At 33.7% G+C, this 19,141-nt stretch overlaps 1 protein-coding gene across 1 annotated transcript in view; it reads left to right on the top strand.

Annotated features, from left to right (window-relative positions):
- puf (ubiquitinyl hydrolase 1 puf) overlaps positions 1-19,141 on the top strand; it is a 101,119-nt gene that overhangs the window by 66,974 nt on the left and 15,004 nt on the right. The window contains exons 54-67 of the mRNA XM_089246064.1: positions 165-347; positions 607-711; positions 839-880; positions 3,298-3,402; positions 3,689-3,836; positions 3,981-4,078; positions 4,341-4,373; positions 4,487-4,535; positions 7,683-7,768; positions 9,471-9,554; positions 9,672-9,778; positions 11,298-11,475; positions 17,329-17,565; positions 17,663-17,900. Of these exons, the coding sequence (XP_089102190.1) occupies positions 165-347; positions 607-711; positions 839-880; positions 3,298-3,402; positions 3,689-3,836; positions 3,981-4,078; positions 4,341-4,373; positions 4,487-4,535; positions 7,683-7,768; positions 9,471-9,554; positions 9,672-9,778; positions 11,298-11,475; positions 17,329-17,565; positions 17,663-17,900 (1,693 nt within the window). The remainder of the gene's footprint in view (positions 1-164; positions 348-606; positions 712-838; positions 881-3,297; positions 3,403-3,688; positions 3,837-3,980; positions 4,079-4,340; positions 4,374-4,486; positions 4,536-7,682; positions 7,769-9,470; positions 9,555-9,671; positions 9,779-11,297; positions 11,476-17,328; positions 17,566-17,662; positions 17,901-19,141) is intronic.

Raw genomic sequence — 19,141 nt, 5'->3', positions numbered from 1 at the left:
TTCATTTTTTTTCTTCAGACTATTAAACATTATTGAAGAAAAATAATGTAATCCTTGATATAAGAAGACAAAAAATATAGAGCTTATAATTTTTTAAGAAAATATTTGTCTTCAGGAACTGTTCATACAAAAAGAATTTTCTGAGGTGGTTTATCTCTTTCTAGGTAGAGGTAGTTTCCGATGAAGAAGAAGATGAGGATGAAGAAACAGTTGCAGCCATTGATAAGTACAAGCCAGCGTCTTTGGAAAAAATGATAACTCTAATTGCTCTTCTGGTTGAAAAATCAAGAGATGAAAGCAAACTACATCTTTCACATAATGATTTCAGCGCAGTTGCTGGTGGAAAGGTAATTTTACAAATTTATGCTAAAATATAAATAACATTAATACTGTTTTTTTCAACAATAATTTCCACAAATTGTTCTGTGATGGCATCATTTCAAACTTTTATTGTTACCTGAAAAATAATAAGCTAGTTGAAGTAAGACCCTAAAATGATTTTAAAAATTTAGTTTAAGTATTTCATATAAAATCTGTGTGTGATTGTTATCATAAGTATGTAAATTTAGTTGAGTGTTTATAAATGCTTATAATTTTTTATTCTAGGGTTTTCCTTTCCTGTATCAACAAATCAGAGATGGGATCAATCTTCGTCAGACCTGTAACTTAATTTTTAGCTTATGTCGTTGGAATGAACAGTTATCTGTCACGGTATTTACCATCTTTATATATAGTTTTGTCTTCGATATATCATATCAGTTTTTATTTTTAATAAATATTTCTTAATGTAAAGAGAAAATTTTGCTACGTTTTACATAAAATAACTTATTTATTATAGGTTATCAATATGATTTTCACTGCCATTACCAAGCAGCAGGAAGTAAGTTTCAGAAAACTTTTTTCTTCAAATTTCAGCATAAATCTTCTACAATGTATATTATAAAACTGCAATTTGTGTGTGCAGTACTGGTTGGCATGCTCATATTAAGCTTGAATGTATCTTAAGCACATTTCATTTTTCTTCAATTTGTGTGCTTATATTAATTCAATCACATGATAATATTTGAATCCCTTTATGCAAAAAGGGCACAAGTCTATTTTTCATAAAATTTACTTTTCAAAATTTCCCACTTCAGTACTTTGCATGTTCTTCCCACTTTTGCATGTTATATGTTGAAAGGGCATCATTTTGTGGCACCCGGTAGAAGATATCCATAGCTAAAGTTTCAAAATTAACGCAGAAAAGGCCTTTAGTCTTGGACAGTTTGTTTGCTCTCTTTTAAAAATTAGTTTTTGGAACTAATGCCGTGTAGCATTTTAATCTAGTATTTCTGTAAAATCTATAAAACAATATCTTCTCTGTTCTGTCAGTGTGCAGTGAAATATCTAAATATAACGATACTCGGATATCAAGAAAAAAATATTGTTGTAAAGGGATTATCGTTATATTGAGAGGCAGTAGTTTAACATTAGACTACAGCCATTTTCAAACAAGATGTGGAAAAAATATTGTTCTAGAGAGATTTATCAAATATCATTATAGAGTGAGTTTTCACTGCTACAACTATTTAAATCTGCAACATCATGTTAATAACTCATAATTTATAACACAACAGATTTTCATTTGTATGTTTAACAATTTGCATGAAACCAGAAAAGGGTCCAAAGGTGTCATTCTCAAAAAATTTTGAAAAAATTGCCGCTAATTCTACTCATTTAAATATTCACAAAAATATAAAAATATCGAGCAGAATTATTATGGATCACTCAAAAAAAATTATATATATATTGAACACCAATAGCAGGGCTCCCACTTGTCTTACTTTTCCTACTTTTTGGTAAAATGTCCTACTTTCTTGGTTTTTTCCTACTGTTCCACCAAAACCTATCAAAAAAATTCATATAATTGATTTTAATTGAGGAGATAATCATCTATATGATGCCAAATAATACAAATGTAATAGATTGTAATTAAATTAATTTTTCATTTGCTCTGTTTGAGGGTTCAACGAATATAGTAGTGATCAAAAACTTCTCTACCTGGTTGAAAAAAATAATTTTGTACTTACTACTTCATGGTCTTGAGCAGTAACATTCATCATTCAAAATTATGGTGCAAATTTTGTGTATAGGTGACAATAGTTTACATAACAAAGCAGTTGGATGCATGGGCCTATTCTACATTTTGTGATTCTGATGATACCCAAAAACATTCACTTGTCTTTTGTATTTTTAGGGCATGCAGAGACATAAACAATATTTACCATGCTCAGCAAAGAGCTAGAAATGAAAGTGTTTCATTTGTCAAAAACGATTACACTGGCGTTGAGTGCTAAAATTGAAACTAATCCTTTTAAAAAAAGGAAGGGCAACACAGTAAAACCATCTGGTCCACCTTGACTTATTTACATCGGATCTTGTAATTTACACATTTTACACTGTGTTTTTGAAAGTGGTCTCGAAGGAGCATCATTCTTAAAAAACGTGCATGTCTTCATTATTGGCTGTGTGCATTATTGAAAAGAGTTGACAGACTGGACTGTGGAAGACTCCAAAAAAAGAATGTAATATATATTGTGCGAAGGACAGAAAGAATTATCTGTGGTTTCTAATACCCTATTTTGGCCAAAAATTGTTTTTATTACCAAGTCATTTCTGTCATTTTGCTTTGGCTTGTGTCAGTCTTACAGGATACTGAAATAGTGTGCTATGAAAAAAAAAAAAATTCCCTTTTGTAATGCTATGATTATGTTGTCTAAGTGCGGTACCCCCATCCTACCTCTTCTAATTTTTTTAGTGGGAGCCCTCCAATAGAGGTCAAGAGTGAGATTCAAAATCCAGCAACCCTAAAGTTTTGTAACGATGTCATTCAAATAAATAAATATATATATGTTTGTGATATTTATCTGTAACTTTGTTACAGCACAGACAGAAAAAGAAAGAAAAAAAGAGAAATACAGAGTTTTTGTAAGGAAAAAAACTGGAGAAAGAAAAGGGAAAAAAAGTTTTTTATAGATATCACTAAGAAAAGCACAAGAGACGACGAATGGCCAACTGTTACCATTTTTAATAATTTTTTTTGGCTTTACTAATTTTTCATTCCGTCACTAATTTTTTGTTTTTATTTGTTTCTGAGTGAAATGAATATACTTAAATTTTTTCATAATTTTTTGAGGGTGACACCTTTGGACCCTTTCCTTGTAAGTTGTGAAAATGGTTTTTTTTTAACATTTTAAAAACCACCTGTGTTATTTGAAACTATACATATGTATTTGATTGCTGTATGTGTTATTACAGACTAGTGGCCCATTTTTCAAGTTGTTGTCTATGTTGGTTGAATTCATTGGGGGTCCACCTGGTCATCCTCAGTTTACCAACCTTGTTTTACAAAGAATATGGGAGGTAAGGTTGGTTATTGCTAATTGTAATCATTATTACATATGCATAAAACTTGCTTTTCTTTTAGAAAAAAATTGACTAGAGATATTATAGAAAAGCTGCATTAAATTAAATTTGTATGAAATCATTTTCAATCAATTTTTATTTTTTCTTCCCATTGCTTCTTCCATGCTCTCTAGAAAACTTGCGTTCACACACGCAGTATAGTGTTTAATTTTAATAATCAACCCCCATTGCATTACATTTCCTATTTATTTTAAACATATTTCTGTTAATTTTTGTCTTTCAGGCTGCTGAATATTGTCCACAACAGTGTCTTGAGTGGTTGACGCTTCAAGTGCCTAGAAATAAGATTGCTCATTCGTGGGTCTTACAGACTATGGAAAATTGGGTTGAGCGTTTTCTCATTGCTCATAACATCCAGAGAGTGAGAAATGGTAATGTTGCATTGCATAATCTTTTTTGCACATATTTTATTTAACACTATAAAATTACACAGAATAGAATCTTGAAGAAAAATATTAGTGGTGTTAAAATCTTTTATAAAAGCTAAAATTGATCATTTTTCTTAATTCGCCCAGTTGTCGCCCTGCTCCTGGTATCCTTGGTGCCCAGCAACCACTTTCGTCAAGCATATAGGACTGCTAGGAGTATGTTGATATCCCAAAAAGAAATTTCTGTAAGTTCCTTTTCATCATTGGAGTTTTTTTAGGAACTGTAATTTCAATTAATACTTTATTATTTGAGGGAAAGGTGCTGTTACATGCGAATATGGTGGTCCTACTGTAATGCCTTTTAAATTTTAACAAAATTTATTAAGTTGTTAATTTAATATGAATAATTCTAAAATATAGCTTTTGGATTTTTATTCTTTTTTGTGCTTAGGGAGTCTATTTTATTGTATTATTGAACCATAATTGAATTTTATACTTTATATTTAGATGAGCTCTGAGGCTGTATTAGTGATGCATCAGGTTAGTTAGTTTTTCTCAATCATTTTTAGACATTTTTTTATTTAGCTTTCTAACATCACAATTATGAATTTTTATTTTTTAAAAATAAGTAATTCAAGTATTGTTTCAACTAGGTTTACACTCTACTTTTGAGACTGTTAAAGAGAGCCAAACTCTATGTTGGTAAGTGTGCAAATGTTGTTCATTATTGCAATATTTATATGTAAATTTATATGAAATTCACATCATTAATTAGCTGTATAATCATAGGCGGAAATAGACTTGAAAGTCTGTCGGTTGGAGGCATGATAATGATTGCTAGGAGGAGCATGATGATGATGATGCCAATCGCTCTTTCTGCCCCTGAGTATTTTTCCACTGAAATTGTCTGAAACTAAATTCAAGTTTCACCTCGTCTGTTAAAAATTGAAATCATTAAATGACAGCTGTGAGACTGTTTATTATTTATTAATGCAGCCAACTCTCTGTATAAGATGGCCCCCATTGCAAACCTGCCAGCTTTCCGGATTTAGCCCAGCAGTGGCGGATTTCACAACGTTTATGGATTACTTCAGGATTATGAATTCATATTGCAGGTTTCAATTATTGTCAACATGAAAAGAATAAAAACTTTAAAAAAATTAATAAAAGAAACACACACACATTGAGTTTGCTGTTTTCTTTGTTACTGTTTTTTTCTTTTTCTTTAGGAAGCGATTCCCACCCCCATTCATATGAAAAGCTCTTGCGACATCGCATCATCTGAACTTGCAACTCTGTACCTTGTATGAATGGTGGTAAAAGCCACAAAAATCTATAAAAGTAAATGAACGTAGTGGCCTGTTCACATTGGAAGTTTTTAAATTTTTGTTTGATCACAAGACAACTGTTAGATAATTCAATGGATATTACTATGCCGGTCATATTTCATAGCTAAAATTGTGTAAAATCACGATAAACCGAAAAATACTAAACATTCAGTCAGTCACGGACAAAATTCCTAATTTATTGTTAAAAATTACAGATGAGAGGGAAACGGGGGTGGGGGGAGATCTTGTATTAATCTTGGTTAATTAAAAGGATTTCATGAAAAGAAATGTTGAACTTATAACCATAAATTAATAACATAAATGTCCAATAAATATAAAAATTCAAGGAAGATATCTTAAAAAAAAATGAATATTGCTTTAGAATAAATAGTCTGACAGCAAATGATAACAAAAAATACCTCATGTGGTTCTTAATTATGGCCATTAAAAAATTTGGCACACAAAAGTGCGTTTGCTGGATTTTTAAGTAGATTGTAGAATTTTTGTCAGGAAATTACAAGATTTTTACTTTCTGAAGTTTGGCAGGCCTGCATGCTTCATTGCTTCATTGAAAATGGATGTTATATCAGTTTTGGTTGTTATATCAAGAGGAAAACATTAAAATTTTTCAAATATGAAAACATTTGGGACTTACCCTAATGGTTACTGTAATGTGGGGTCATTATAACTAGAGATGGGATGAATTGTGATTTGGCCGAATACTAAATGTTCGGTTAATGTTTTGGTCCATGGTTCATACCATTGGATGGTTGAATATCAATTTTCTTAAAAATCACCAAAATTATAAATAAATTGATATTTTTAATTGAAAATACAATTATAATAAATTTTAAATGATTGAAATTAAATTTTAATTCATTTGAATATTAAAAAACTGGTAATTGTGAAAGATTTTTATTTCCATGATATTGAAAATCAAATTTAACGATGATATATAATGATTGATTTTAAAGTATCAATTTTTTTCAACACTTGTTACAATTTTACATCAAGAAAATGGCAATCATTTATTTACTCTCCACTAGTAATCCACAACATTTTTGCAACTCATTTTCGTGTTTTTCTTCTTTAATTGTTCTTTACCTCTTTTGCCTTTTTCTGTAGCTTAATAGTGATAATACAATTATCCTCATACTCCAAAATGTGATTATCCATAGCTTTCTATGGAAAATGATTCAATTCATTCTAGGAACTGCCTAAAATTTCATAGCAACTTTCATAAAACACTAAAAAGCACTATAAAAAATAGAGACTGACCAAAGGTTGAGATAAACAATTTCATAGTTGAATAAAGGATAAATTAAAGTAATTTGAAAAATTGAATATCTTTTAGATTTCTCACTATGTACACTATGCAGTCAGGTTCATGAGCCATAGTGAAAAAAAAAGTGTGTGAGACTGTATGCTACATGATATATTCAGCTGATTTCTCTTTCACTCATGCAGATGGAAAAGATAAGATCCTAGAATTTTCAGACTGTTAGATTTGATATTAGGAACTGCCATATTCAATGAAACCATTCCATTCTAAGGCTTTTTTTTAAAATGTGTTTTCTCTTAGCTCAATCATTCGTTTTACATGAAATTGCTCAAAATCTTTCTGAAAGAGAAGGGTATATTTATCGGGGTTGGGGTCCGATTTTGCCCAACACGAAAAAACCCACCAAACATTACACCTTAAAATTGCACTTACTCGCAAACATTTTACTTTCTAATGGTATTATTGATTTGTCACACTCTATTTAAAGAGGAAATATATTAATAAATCTATGTACGCTACAGCATATATAACTTGTTTTCCTCATGCTCCAGTATCACAAACCTGAAAAAACTCCGGAAAAACCCAGTGATTTGAGTTTTTTCTGAAAAAAAAAACTGGTCTTTTGCCAACCCTGGTATTTATAGGGAGCAATTCCATGATGGAAAAATATTAATCTGGCTTGAGTGAGTTGGATTCATTTGATTGGTATGAAAATTTAGCTCATGATGTGGCCGTTTTATGAGAGCTGATGCATCCATATCAAGTAAAATCTGTTAGTGCAGGCAGAAAAACATTTAAAAAATGTTTGTTAGCCAAAAAATTTATAAGCTGAGTCGTTCATTGCTCATTAGCCAAGGTACACTGGATTTTGTCTAGATACATCTTTCAGTAGTGCATTACTTTTATAATTCATGCTCACTTTCACCTTATTGCAGTAGAATTATATTTTCATTTTCATGCTGTCACGATCCTAGAAATCCACCCTGACATAACCTCTTTCACAGAAAGGGATACACATCATACAATAAAATATAATCAATAAATTTTGAATTTACATGAAAAATTCCAATTAACACAATTTTTTAAAATTAGTTTGATGTATGTAAGTATTCGGCCAAACCGAATGTTCGTCCTATCTCTAATTATAACGAGCATTCACTGTACCATGTTTGCTAACAGTTACTCAGTTATTTGCATGTAGCTACATATATAAAAGGGAAAAATAATGTTTGTTTACAGATCCAGCTATACATGGGACAACAAAACTTACCTCTTATTTTTCTCTTATGACATACTGCCTTGTTAGTCGATCAGAGAAATTGATGGTGAGTAAAAATTCTGTTACAAATTTTGGCTTGTTTTGTTTACCTTATATAAGTCTCTACTCTTTCTTCCCAGTAAATTAGCATCTTAACTATGCCTCCTTCATTGTAAAAATTGTGATGTCATGTGAATGTTTATTAAACTGAAGAGCCAAAAAAACTGGTACAGGCATGCGTATGCAAATGAAGAGATATGGAGCCAATCAGAGTACGGTGCGGTCGGCAATGCCTATATAACACAACAAGTGTCTGGCATAGTTGTTAGATCGGTTACTGCTGCTACAATGGCAGGTTATCGAGATTTAAGTGAGTTTGAACGTGGTGTTATAGTCGGCGCATGAGAGATTGGACATAGCATCTCCGAGGTACCGATAAAATTTGGATTTTCACGTACGACCATTTCACGAGTGTACCGTGAATATCGGGACTCCGGTGAAAAATTAAATCGACGACATCGCTGTGGCCGGAAAAAGATCATACAAGAACGGGACCAACGACGACTGACGAGAATCATTAAACATTACAGACGTGCAACCCTTCCGCAAATTGCTGCAGATTTCAATGCTGGGCCATCAACAAGTGTCAGCGTGCGAACCATTCAACGAAACATCATCGACATGGGCTTTCGGAGCCGAAGGCCCACTCGTGTACCCTTGATGACTGCACGACACAAAGCTTTACGCCTCGCCTGGGCCCGACATTGGACTGTTGAGGACTGGAAACACGTTGCCTGGTCTGACGAGTCTCGGTTCCAATTGCTTCGAGCTGATGGATGTGTACAGGTATGGAGACAACCTCATGAATCCATGGACCCTACATGTCAACAGGGGACTGTTCAAGCTGGTGGAGGCTCTGTGATGGTATGGGGCGTGTGCAGTTGGTGTGATATGGGACCCCTGATACGTCTAGATACGACTCTGACAGGTGACAGGTACATAAGCATCCTGTCTGATCACCTGCACCCATTCATGTCCATTGTGCATTCCGACGGACTTGGACAATTTCAGCAGGACAATGCGACACCCCACACGTCCAGAATTGATACAAAGTGGCTCCAGGAACACTCCGCTGGCCACCAAAATCCCCAGACATGAACATTATTGAACATATCTGGGATGCCTTGCAATGTGCTGTTCAGAAGAGATCTCCACCCCCTCTTACTCCTACGGATTTATGGACAGCCCTGCAGGATTCATGGTGTCAATTACCTCCAGCACTACTTCAGACATTAGTCGAGTCCATGCCATGTCGCAACACTTCTGCGTGCTCGCGGGGGCCCTACACGATATTAGGCAGGTATACCAGTTTTTTTGGCTCTTCAGTGTATTATGCATGTAGAGAATTTTAAACGTATGTGCAGTCACAAATTTCTGTATAATGCCACTCCTAGGTACTGAATAAGTATAACATTGTAAGTGGTATGACTAAATAATGAGTAAGCCCAGTCTGCTAATTATGTTGATAAGGACCTTTAAAAACAGATTTTATTAGCAGGGTAGCATTAAAAGTTTTGCATACAGAGGTTTGCTTGTAATAATTTCTTTTTTCCTCATATGATGTTAGAATACTGAGGTTTGTTTGGAACGTGTTATCAGGAAGCCATAGATTTAGCTCACATTTTTCTGTATTTTAGAGTGTTACGTTAGTTAAATCTTAACTTACTCATTTTCATGGTGTTCTTAGAATATGTTATTTTCTATTATAGTTCAGTCCGTATTTTCTTGATTTGTGGAACCTATTTCAACCAAAGTTGTCCGAACCGGCAATCCCTGTTCACTTGAACAAACAGGTTGAGTTTTTCTTCTTATTATTCTATAAGCTTTTGTTTCCACAAATTAATTTATTAAGCGTTTTGTCAATTAAGTTGCAAAAAATTAACTTCACTCTTTTTTCATTTTATTTTTAGAGTTTGCTGATATTCTGGTATCAGGTGTGCATTGATTGTCCAGAAAATGTTAAATTAATTATACAAAACACACACGTGACGAAGAACATTGCTTTCAATTATATCCTGTAAGAATTATGTTACTCTTTTGAATCAGTTAAATTTTTATTTGCTATTTTGTGTTTTTATTGTTTAGTTTTTCATAGAAATTGCATATGTAAGTTATATAGGCTACTTTCAAATTAAACATCTGTTTGACAAAAGATTTTTTAATTCACATAAATTCTATAACAAGGCTGGACAAATTGTGTAAAAATCTAGGCACCACAAAAAAATTTTCACCTGAAGAAAAAGGTCCAAAATAATACTTCTTTTGACTTTTTCAGGGTATAGTGACTCTCTTTCATGTTGGCAAATATCCTACTATAAATTGCAAACATTTTGTGCTGCTCTCAACCTGCAATTTAGTAACTACACAAAGGAAATTTTAGGCGTCATAATGACCTTCACCTGGGATTTGTCCAGCCCTGCTCTATAATAAATGAAACTTATTTTTCAGATTTAAGAAAGCTTTTAAAAATCCATCTGTTATCAAATCATCTTATGAAGTACTAGCTTACCTGTCGCGCGATCTCAGAAGAAAAGAAATTCAAGGAAAGGGAAAAAAAATTTTAAAAAAACTGCCAAAAACCTTGAATAATCATAGTGGTTTCTACATACTGCAGGTTTTTTTTTTTGCAAAAAACTTAAAACGAGTAGGAGATACAAGGAAAGAGCAAACTAAGAAATGTTGCTGGGAATCATATGAATATTGATTGAATCATACAAATATTAATCAAATCTTTGCTAATGAATTCAGAATCAAATACATATTCATAATCAAATTATGAAGGAATTTGTTTCATAATTTGTTCTTAATGTGTGTGTGTGACTATTATGAAAAGAGTGTAATTGAACAAAAGTATTGATATAATTGTAGTGGATATTTAAAAAAAGCTCTCAGTAACAGAAAATAGCACGCACAAATCCGTTGAATTGTTGTTTTAACCTCTTTTGCACCAGGAAATGTACATGTGTAACTTGTGTTTCGCATAGTTTATTATTTCTCCACACAGTTTTCTTGGTGCAGAAGGGGTTAATTCTTTCCGCAGCACAGTAGAAATTGAAAAAACCACTGTAAAATGTCATCTTTTTTTTTTTTAATGTAGTAGGCTTTCTTTAGATTTTCAGAAACTGCAAAGTAAGGAGTACAGGGGGAAAATGTTTCACTACGAAATATCTGGCTAAAATAAGAAGCTTTTAAAGAGGCAAGATATCTATATTCAATGCTACTTTGCTACATAAAGGAATTATTAATTTATCTCAAGACTATACTATAGTCTTATTAATGAGCTGAGCGATGAAAATCCATTGCTGTTATTTTGTAAATGAAGGTTTAAAAATTTGTTTATTTTTGTATCTTGATTTATATACTTCAGCATATTTTTTTTATTTGTTCATGAATATAGTTGCTGTCAATGTCTGAAGTCTGTGCATTTCGCAAAATCTTCAGCCACTTCGCACATTGGCTAGTTTGCAAAATGTCCAGATTTCACACATCACTCATATTATATGAATATATACTATCCTAACTTTTTTGTCTTACAGAGCTGATCACGATGAGCAAGAAGTTGTGATGTTTAATCGTTGTATGCTTCCTGCATACTATGGCTTGCTAAGGTTGTGCTGTCAGCAATCTCGTGCATTTTCAAGGCAGTTGGCAAACCATCAAAATATTCAATGGGCATTTAAAAATATCACTCCGTATACAACCCAGTACACAGCTGTAAGTGGCTCTATGTATTATAAAATAATGGCTTTAAAGAAAATTAATTATGCTAGCATACAGTGGCATTTGATTGTATGAGTGGTCCTGAGGATACAGGTTCAAACCCTATTGATGGCGCAGTGGTTGACTGTAGTTGGTTTTCTGCAGTTTTCCAGCTTCAAGGCACGAATGCCAGCCGGTCTCTCTGCAGAGAGCAGGCAGACCTACAACACGATACTAACATATCATGAAAATTCAAGCATTTCCATCTTTACTTCAGAAAATGTAAGACAGGTGGCAACATAAACACGGAACAAGTGCAACTCTACAACATAGATAGGTATGTTAGGGCCACGCATTCACTCAGAACACACATTCTGGCATGTGCTGATTCATTAGAAATTCTAAAGAGGAATGCGTACGAGGTGCATATACGGTTAAGTAGTAGTAGTGGTATCTGATTCTCACCACATAGTTGACAGGAGATAGGCCCTTTTCATTTCTCAAGTGCAAGAAATTCACCAAATGGGGTTGGGGTCAAAGAGTTGATGCCTCTACCCCCTATTAAATTTTTTTTATTAATTCAATAAAATATCAAATGAAATGGCACGATATAACTGTAGTGCATGAAGGTTCTACCAAATACTGGCAGTAGGCGGGATCTAAGAATTTGTTTTTGTTTCTCAGCATACCATCAAAAATATGCTGAGATGTCACTCATATTTACAAATACAAAAACCACCACAACAGGCAAATTGCCCAACAAGATGGCTGAAAAAATTATGCCCACAGAAAATATGGATGTCTGGCAGTCGAGTGGTTAGGGAACTAGCTTCTCACTGTGCAGGTCTGGGTTTGAATCCTGGTTCGGACATGGATGTCTACTAACACTAACAAATTCACTGGACGGATCATGCTGATCCCTTGGGAATACGTGAAGATCACGTTATTATTAAAAAAATATATATATATATATATAAGCATATATAACAAAGGAAATAACTAATAATTAATACTATAATAAATTATACAGTCAAATTCTGTTTTAATGAATACCGTTATAGTGAAAATCTTGTTTCAACAAACACTTTTCTAATCCCTCATAAGTTTACGTAAGAACAATGCGGAAACTTGCAATTCCTTTATAATAAAATTTCAATAGAACTAAGTGATTTCTTTTGTCTATTGGACTTCATTATAACGGTATTTGACTTTTATATTAATAGATTATATTACAATATTATAAATATTATGGTGGTTCTTTTTAAACATGTCAATTGTGTTAGAATTCAAGACCCCTGGAGGTAAGCTATTCCATTTATTAACCATTCCATGTATTGGAAAAAAACTCTATATATAACACCATAATCTGGAATTGTCCCTTACTAAAGGATATTGGTGTCCCCCCCCCCCCCCTCCCTTGTGTAAGCGGTTGATTGATGGTATATAAATGACTCGTGGTTCATCCTATCCATCCCGTTGAAAAGTTTGAACACTTCGATCATATCCTCCGACATCTGTGTGTTCCTCTATTTTAAATACAGTAAAATCTGTTTTCAACGAAATTGCAAGGGACCAAGATTTTTTTTCTGTTGAACACAGGTTTCTACTTAATAAGTTGATAAGTTCAATTGTGATGTGTAAAATTATGTAATGATCCTCATATGAAATTTTAATGAAATGAAAATTAATTGATTGAAGTAAAATAAAAAATTAATTAATTGAAGTAAAATAAAAAATTAATTAGTTGAAGTAAAATAAAAAAATTAATTAATTGAAGTAAAATAAAAAATTAATTGCAAATCAAGTCAATAACTTAAAAAATGAGTAATGTACATAAGTTTTTTACTTTATTATTATTAAATATTTGTAACACACACACTTGATATGATACAATATATGATATGATATGATATGTATTATTTCTAATAAATAATGTATTTATTTTAACATTACACTATATACAGTCCATTACATACATTAACTATTTGCATTGCAGAATAGTGTAAAAATAGAGTAGAGTAAAAAATTAAAAACAGTACTATAAATAAATAAATTTTTATTTTTTCCATTGGTCAGTAACTGAGTTTGTTGTATGCAGTTCACACCCTTTGCTGCCTGGCTTTAAGTAAACAGTTTTGTTTCAGAAATGATAACAAAATTACTGCAGTTCTTTCATAGTTTTGACAGTATCTATAAAACTTCACCCTACATTATTTTTTTTCTGAAATGCATTCATCTCTACTTCATCCTCTTCTTTTTGACTTTCTCCAAAATTTTCTATGAGAGTGTCTATATTTGTCGTGTCAGGTTTGTCTAAATTATGTTTATGTAACCCTCAACACTATGATCACAAAAAGCAGCTTTCATGCAATTTTGTAAGTCTTGCATATCATTTGGAAATTCAACCTGTGCACTCATATCTCCCATAGAAAAGCCTGCTTTTCCAAAAAAATTTTGTAACAGTTTCAGGAAGCAACTGCTTCACTACATATGGCTTATTACAATCACAGCATCAAGTATGGAAATGGTTTTTGTTAATGTAGGGGCGGATGATGCAGAACTCACACATTGACAAGCAGAGATTGCATAAAAAAATTTGGTAGAACACTTTGACACTTTGTGTGATTCCCTTGGTCTAATGGTTTGGAAAACAATTTAAACAACAAACGTAGTGTTTATGTGAAATTTTCTGTTAAAAGCTTACAATTTTCCTTTCCGTTTCTGGGTTAGTCAGGACAAACGAAGCCTTAAAAACAGCAGAAGAATGAAGAACAGAGGAACTAAAAGAACATGAAAAGACTTTTTTAGGAATGCATTCTATTTGTTTTTCTTTTTGTTTCCACTGAACAGGAAATCAAAGTAGCTCGTCAATGAGAATTCCCAAATCAGAGACCCCAGTTGCATCAGGAATAATAATACCATTCACAACTCTTAAGTGAAATGTGAATTGTTTGAATTAAAATGAGCAACCATGCACTTATGAATACTAAAGGTCATGCTTCATTCATTAACCTATTATTCATATATAAGGTCATCTGGAGCCTTTCCCTCTCGCTTGGATTCTCGGCTACCCCCATTAGCTTCACGCCATCTGTGAATTGCTAACAATCCCATCTTTTTTTCAAACCCAGCAAAACTCTGATCTATCGCCACAGGCAATTTAATGCAGAGTGAGTTGTGCCAAGAGTGTGTACCTATGCTGCCATCTATATTTCAGAAGTAAAGTGAACAAAGTGTAATTGAATATTTGTACCATTGTAGGCCTGTTGCTCTCTGTGGCGAGGCTTTTTAACGGGAGATCGCTCCCATCGATATAAGGCCTAATCAGTACCCATTAGTACTGGTAGTTAATTTAAATTTTATAGATAGTAATTCGAAGGGTGAAAAGCAATTGAACCATATTCATTGTCTCATTCTATACTGCAGTAAAACTTCTATTATCTTACCCTCATTTATCTGGTACTCTTGGTTAACCAAGTGATAATTTTTCCCTCAAAATTAAATTTCACTCCAAATTTTACGTAATTTTTTTAATAGTTGCTTTTCATGAAAAAAAAAATACCCTCCTCCTTACAAAATTAACCCGTGGAGTGAAGTGAAATTACTCTTCAAAATTATTTTTTCAGATAACACTGGTGAAGACACCAGAAAAGTATTCCTCACCCCTGTTTATGAGTTTCTTCAAAAACATTCAGTTGGAACAGCAAGAACATTGCTATTCATTTATATATATAAAATTGATTTTCTGTCTGTCTGTCTGTGTGTGTGTGTGTGTGTGTGTGTGTGTGTGTGTGTGTTCTCTATACAAATCTACAATTTTAGATCGATCGTCGCCAAATTTTGCATATACGGGGTGATTATAAAAAAACTATCCCAACGTATGGGCCCCTAACTATCATACCATTCACAGAAACTGAATGAAATTTCGGCATAAGGTATTTTGAGGTATGCGCTCAAGAATGATATGGAAAACAACAGTGTCACTCTAACAGTTACCGGTCACAGTGAGAAAATGTCGAAAATATCAAATCTCCATATTATCGATCTCCATACTGAAAAACACTAAATAGCGTTGGAATGGCACCTGTAGCACGAAAATCCCCGGAGCTAGGCAAGGAAAAAGTAAAAAGGACTTTGCCGTGCACCAGAGCATTAATGTTCGTTTCATTCGTCACACCGTTTCTTCGGCTGAGATCCCAGCCTGATTAGTCCTCCACAAGGTCATGTGGAAAATTTGTGAAACACAATAAAATGCTTTATTTTATGCTGCTTCTCTGTCCTTATTGGTTGTCCTTACTTTTAGCCTATCTACCGCCGGTGATTTTCATGCTATAGTTGCCGTTCGAACGCTGTTTAGGGTTTTTCACAATGGAGATCACATTCCAATACAAAAAACTTGGTGTTGCCATTTGATATTTCCGAAATTTTCTCACTGTAACCGTAACTGTTAGAGTGACACTGTTGTTTTCCATATCATTTTTGAGCGCATACATCAAAATACCTTATGCCAAAATTTCATTCAGTTTCTGTGAATGGTATGATAGTTAGGGGCCCATATGTCGGGATAGTTTTTCTATAATCACCCTGTATACCAAATGGGACCCGACTTGAACGATAGGCTACTTTAAAATTTTGTCAGAGCAGGGCAAGTGCCCCAAATGGGCAAAAAACTGTCGGGCAACAATGGTTTTTGGACCTCAACAATCACTTTCCGAACGTTTACTTTGGTTACCGTGGTTCCCTAGCAATGCGTTTCAGACATGCATATGCCTTTTCAATGGTTTGTCACTTCTTTAATGCTGCCAGTTATGTATAATAGTTTATGCCTTTATAATGGTTTGCCACATTTTCAATACTTAGGCTTTTGGAATAGACGTCATAATCATCACCATCATCGCTTTGAGGGTCAGGAAAAGGGTGATACTCCTAGAAATCAGTGTTATAATTGCCGATTCTATTGTATAAATGCGGAAATTTAGTGGGGTTTTCTGTCACATCAATAATTTTAAAAATTGTATTGAAATCTCGATTTGTGAAATATTGAGGTCGCTTTGAGATAGATATACGAAGCCCAGGAGATTAAATACGAAGTAATTAGCCGGACCTACTTTGAGTTGGATATCCATGCAATAACATTGATTTCAACTTTTTATTTATATCTTCTCAAGCATGAAAATTAATGTCTCCGTATTGTCTTTTGATATTTATTTGCATAAATTCATATAGTTTAGGATTTTTTTAAAATTAGTTTTGGGCCCCGTAAAGTGCATCGAAAAAATTCCACAGCTTTAATTAAACATTTTTGGAAGCTCAAACAGGCAGAAATAGATAACTTGAAGTTCAGGGGGAGGGAATGAAAATACCTTACACCCATAAAAAAAGGGGGGGAACTATTCATTTCTACGTTTCTTTAAATTTAGATTTATTTCTTTCATGAGTCGCCATATTGGTTAACTTAGACATGGTTTGCATGTCCCTCAAAGAAAGAGGGAGATATCGCATGATCCAAAAAGCCTCATTGAAGAAAACCCGGGCAGCGCCGGGTATTGTAGCTAGTCACAAATAATTTTGTTAAAGGAACCTTCATGATACATGTGCTGAGGATGATCAAATTATCTATGCATTTGTTGTATTTTATATTCAATTATAATAATTATACGTGGTATATGGGCATTAAATTCATGTTCCATCATCCAGAAATTTTCATTTGAAGATGTAGGTTCGTTCCAGTTGTGACTAATAAAGAAAAATATTGTAAGGTGGTGAGAATCAGTCAGTAAAACCCTGTAACTTGTATAACAGTATTTTGTTTTATTATCAATTTATATGTAAACATACATTTATTAAGGTGATGTGTTTCTGTTGCAGGCAGTCAATGAATTGTTTAAATTAATGCGGATATTTGTATCAAAATACAATGATTCAACTGAGCAAGAGCTACGAGAGATACATCACTTCAAAAGAACAACTCTGCGCCTCTACCTCAATGTCTTAGATGCTCGAGCTTGCTGGGCTACTTTAATAAATGTACTTCGTATTCTGGTAGATACAACCGAAGACAGGATATTTGTTATTTATAACAACGGGTTATCCATGTTGTTTCAGGTAAATTTGATTTAGCGTTCTTATTATTTTCGTATTAAAGTCAGTAAAAGAAATCAAAACTGCTGTCTACGATTTTGTGATTTTTGAATGTTTTCAGGCTTTTACTACTCTGCACATGATGTATCACGAAGCAACTGCATGTCACGTGACTACAGATATGGTAGATCTTCTAGTTCTCGTCCAAGAGTTTTTGAAGTCTGCCAGAGTTAAAAGCCAGGAATGTTCTGAGCTGCAACAATGGCTGAGCACTTGGAAAGAACATTCGGATATTATACGTAAACTTCTAACGCTGCTGAATTCTTTTGCACCTCCAGAATTAAGGCAGATATGCATAGGTATGGTTAGGTGATGATTAAATTTCATTTTACAGTGTCCCTTGGTATTTGCAGGGAGAGTCACATTCAGTGGGTGACTGGAATATGGAAAATCAGCAAATAATACAAACCATGAATTTCTGCTTTTTTAGACATCTCGTTTATATCTGCTTTGTGCAGCAGAATTAGAAGGGGTGTCCAGTGATTCTCTTCAATGTTTTCTGAAATAATATTATAATGTCTGTTAACCATTTTTTCATTTTAGTTAAACATATACTTTACATTTCATTACCTAGGACTGAAGAAAAGGTAGATTTTTCTGGCATCGCCAGAGAATACTGAATCACAGAAAATACTGTTTTAGACATTGTGCTCAACCTTGCCATTCTTCCGCATTCAGGAATATGGTTGAATTTAAAAATCTTCAAGCTTTAGCTTTTACCATAGCATGCGTTTTTATTAAACTTGCAGGAGAAGCTATACCTTTTCAAACATTGCAGGAAATTTGGCATGCAAAAGTTATATTTCCTGAGAAGTTATCATTTGGTGTAGAAAATCTCTTGGGGCCGTTCAAGTATTACTCCGCCCATACCCCCCTAACGCATATTGGAATCAGATACGTACGTGGGGGGGGGGGGCATGAGCCCCACTATGCTCCCCCTCCCATGATAAAACAAAATAAATTTTATGCAAAAATATTAAAAATAAATTTAATTTGGAAAGAAAATATCTTTATGTGTTATTATCAATTTCTGTTAACTTCCAAGCTATTTGAAGGCTAAGAACACAAAATTTTTCTTTAAGAAATTTATTGTGACCCACCCTCTAAGCAATAAATGCCAAACGTATGGCCCATGGGCCAAACGTGGCCCTCCGAAATATCTGATGTGGTCCACCACCTCAAACCTAATTTTGGTGAAAGTGAACTAACAGCACATTTACAGATCGCTGAGTGACCCGTGACACATTTTTGGGTCACTTAAGTAGCCTGTGGCATGTTCACGGATCACTTAAGTGACCCGCGGCACATCTACAAATCATTTGAGTGGCCCACAGCACTGTTCCAGAACACTTAAGTTGTCTATGGCACATTTAGAGATCTCTTATGTGGAATGTAGCACAGTTTTGGAGCACTCAAGCAGCCCGCAGTGCAGTTCTACATCACACAAAAGTTACCCGCAGGACATTCCCGGATTATTTAAGTGATCTTTGGCATATAATTACGGATCATTTGAGTGATGCGTGGCACAGTTCCAGAGCAC

The sequence above is a fragment of the Pholcus phalangioides genome, unplaced genomic scaffold (genome assembly GCF_987345545.1).
Source record: "Pholcus phalangioides strain wild (caught in Gottingen) unplaced genomic scaffold, Ppha-v1.0 ptg000003l_1, whole genome shotgun sequence".
Taxonomy (NCBI): Eukaryota; Metazoa; Arthropoda; class Arachnida; order Araneae; family Pholcidae; genus Pholcus; species Pholcus phalangioides.
Note: the sequence above shows the minus strand (reverse complement) of the source record. Positions and strands in the feature narration are given on the sequence as shown.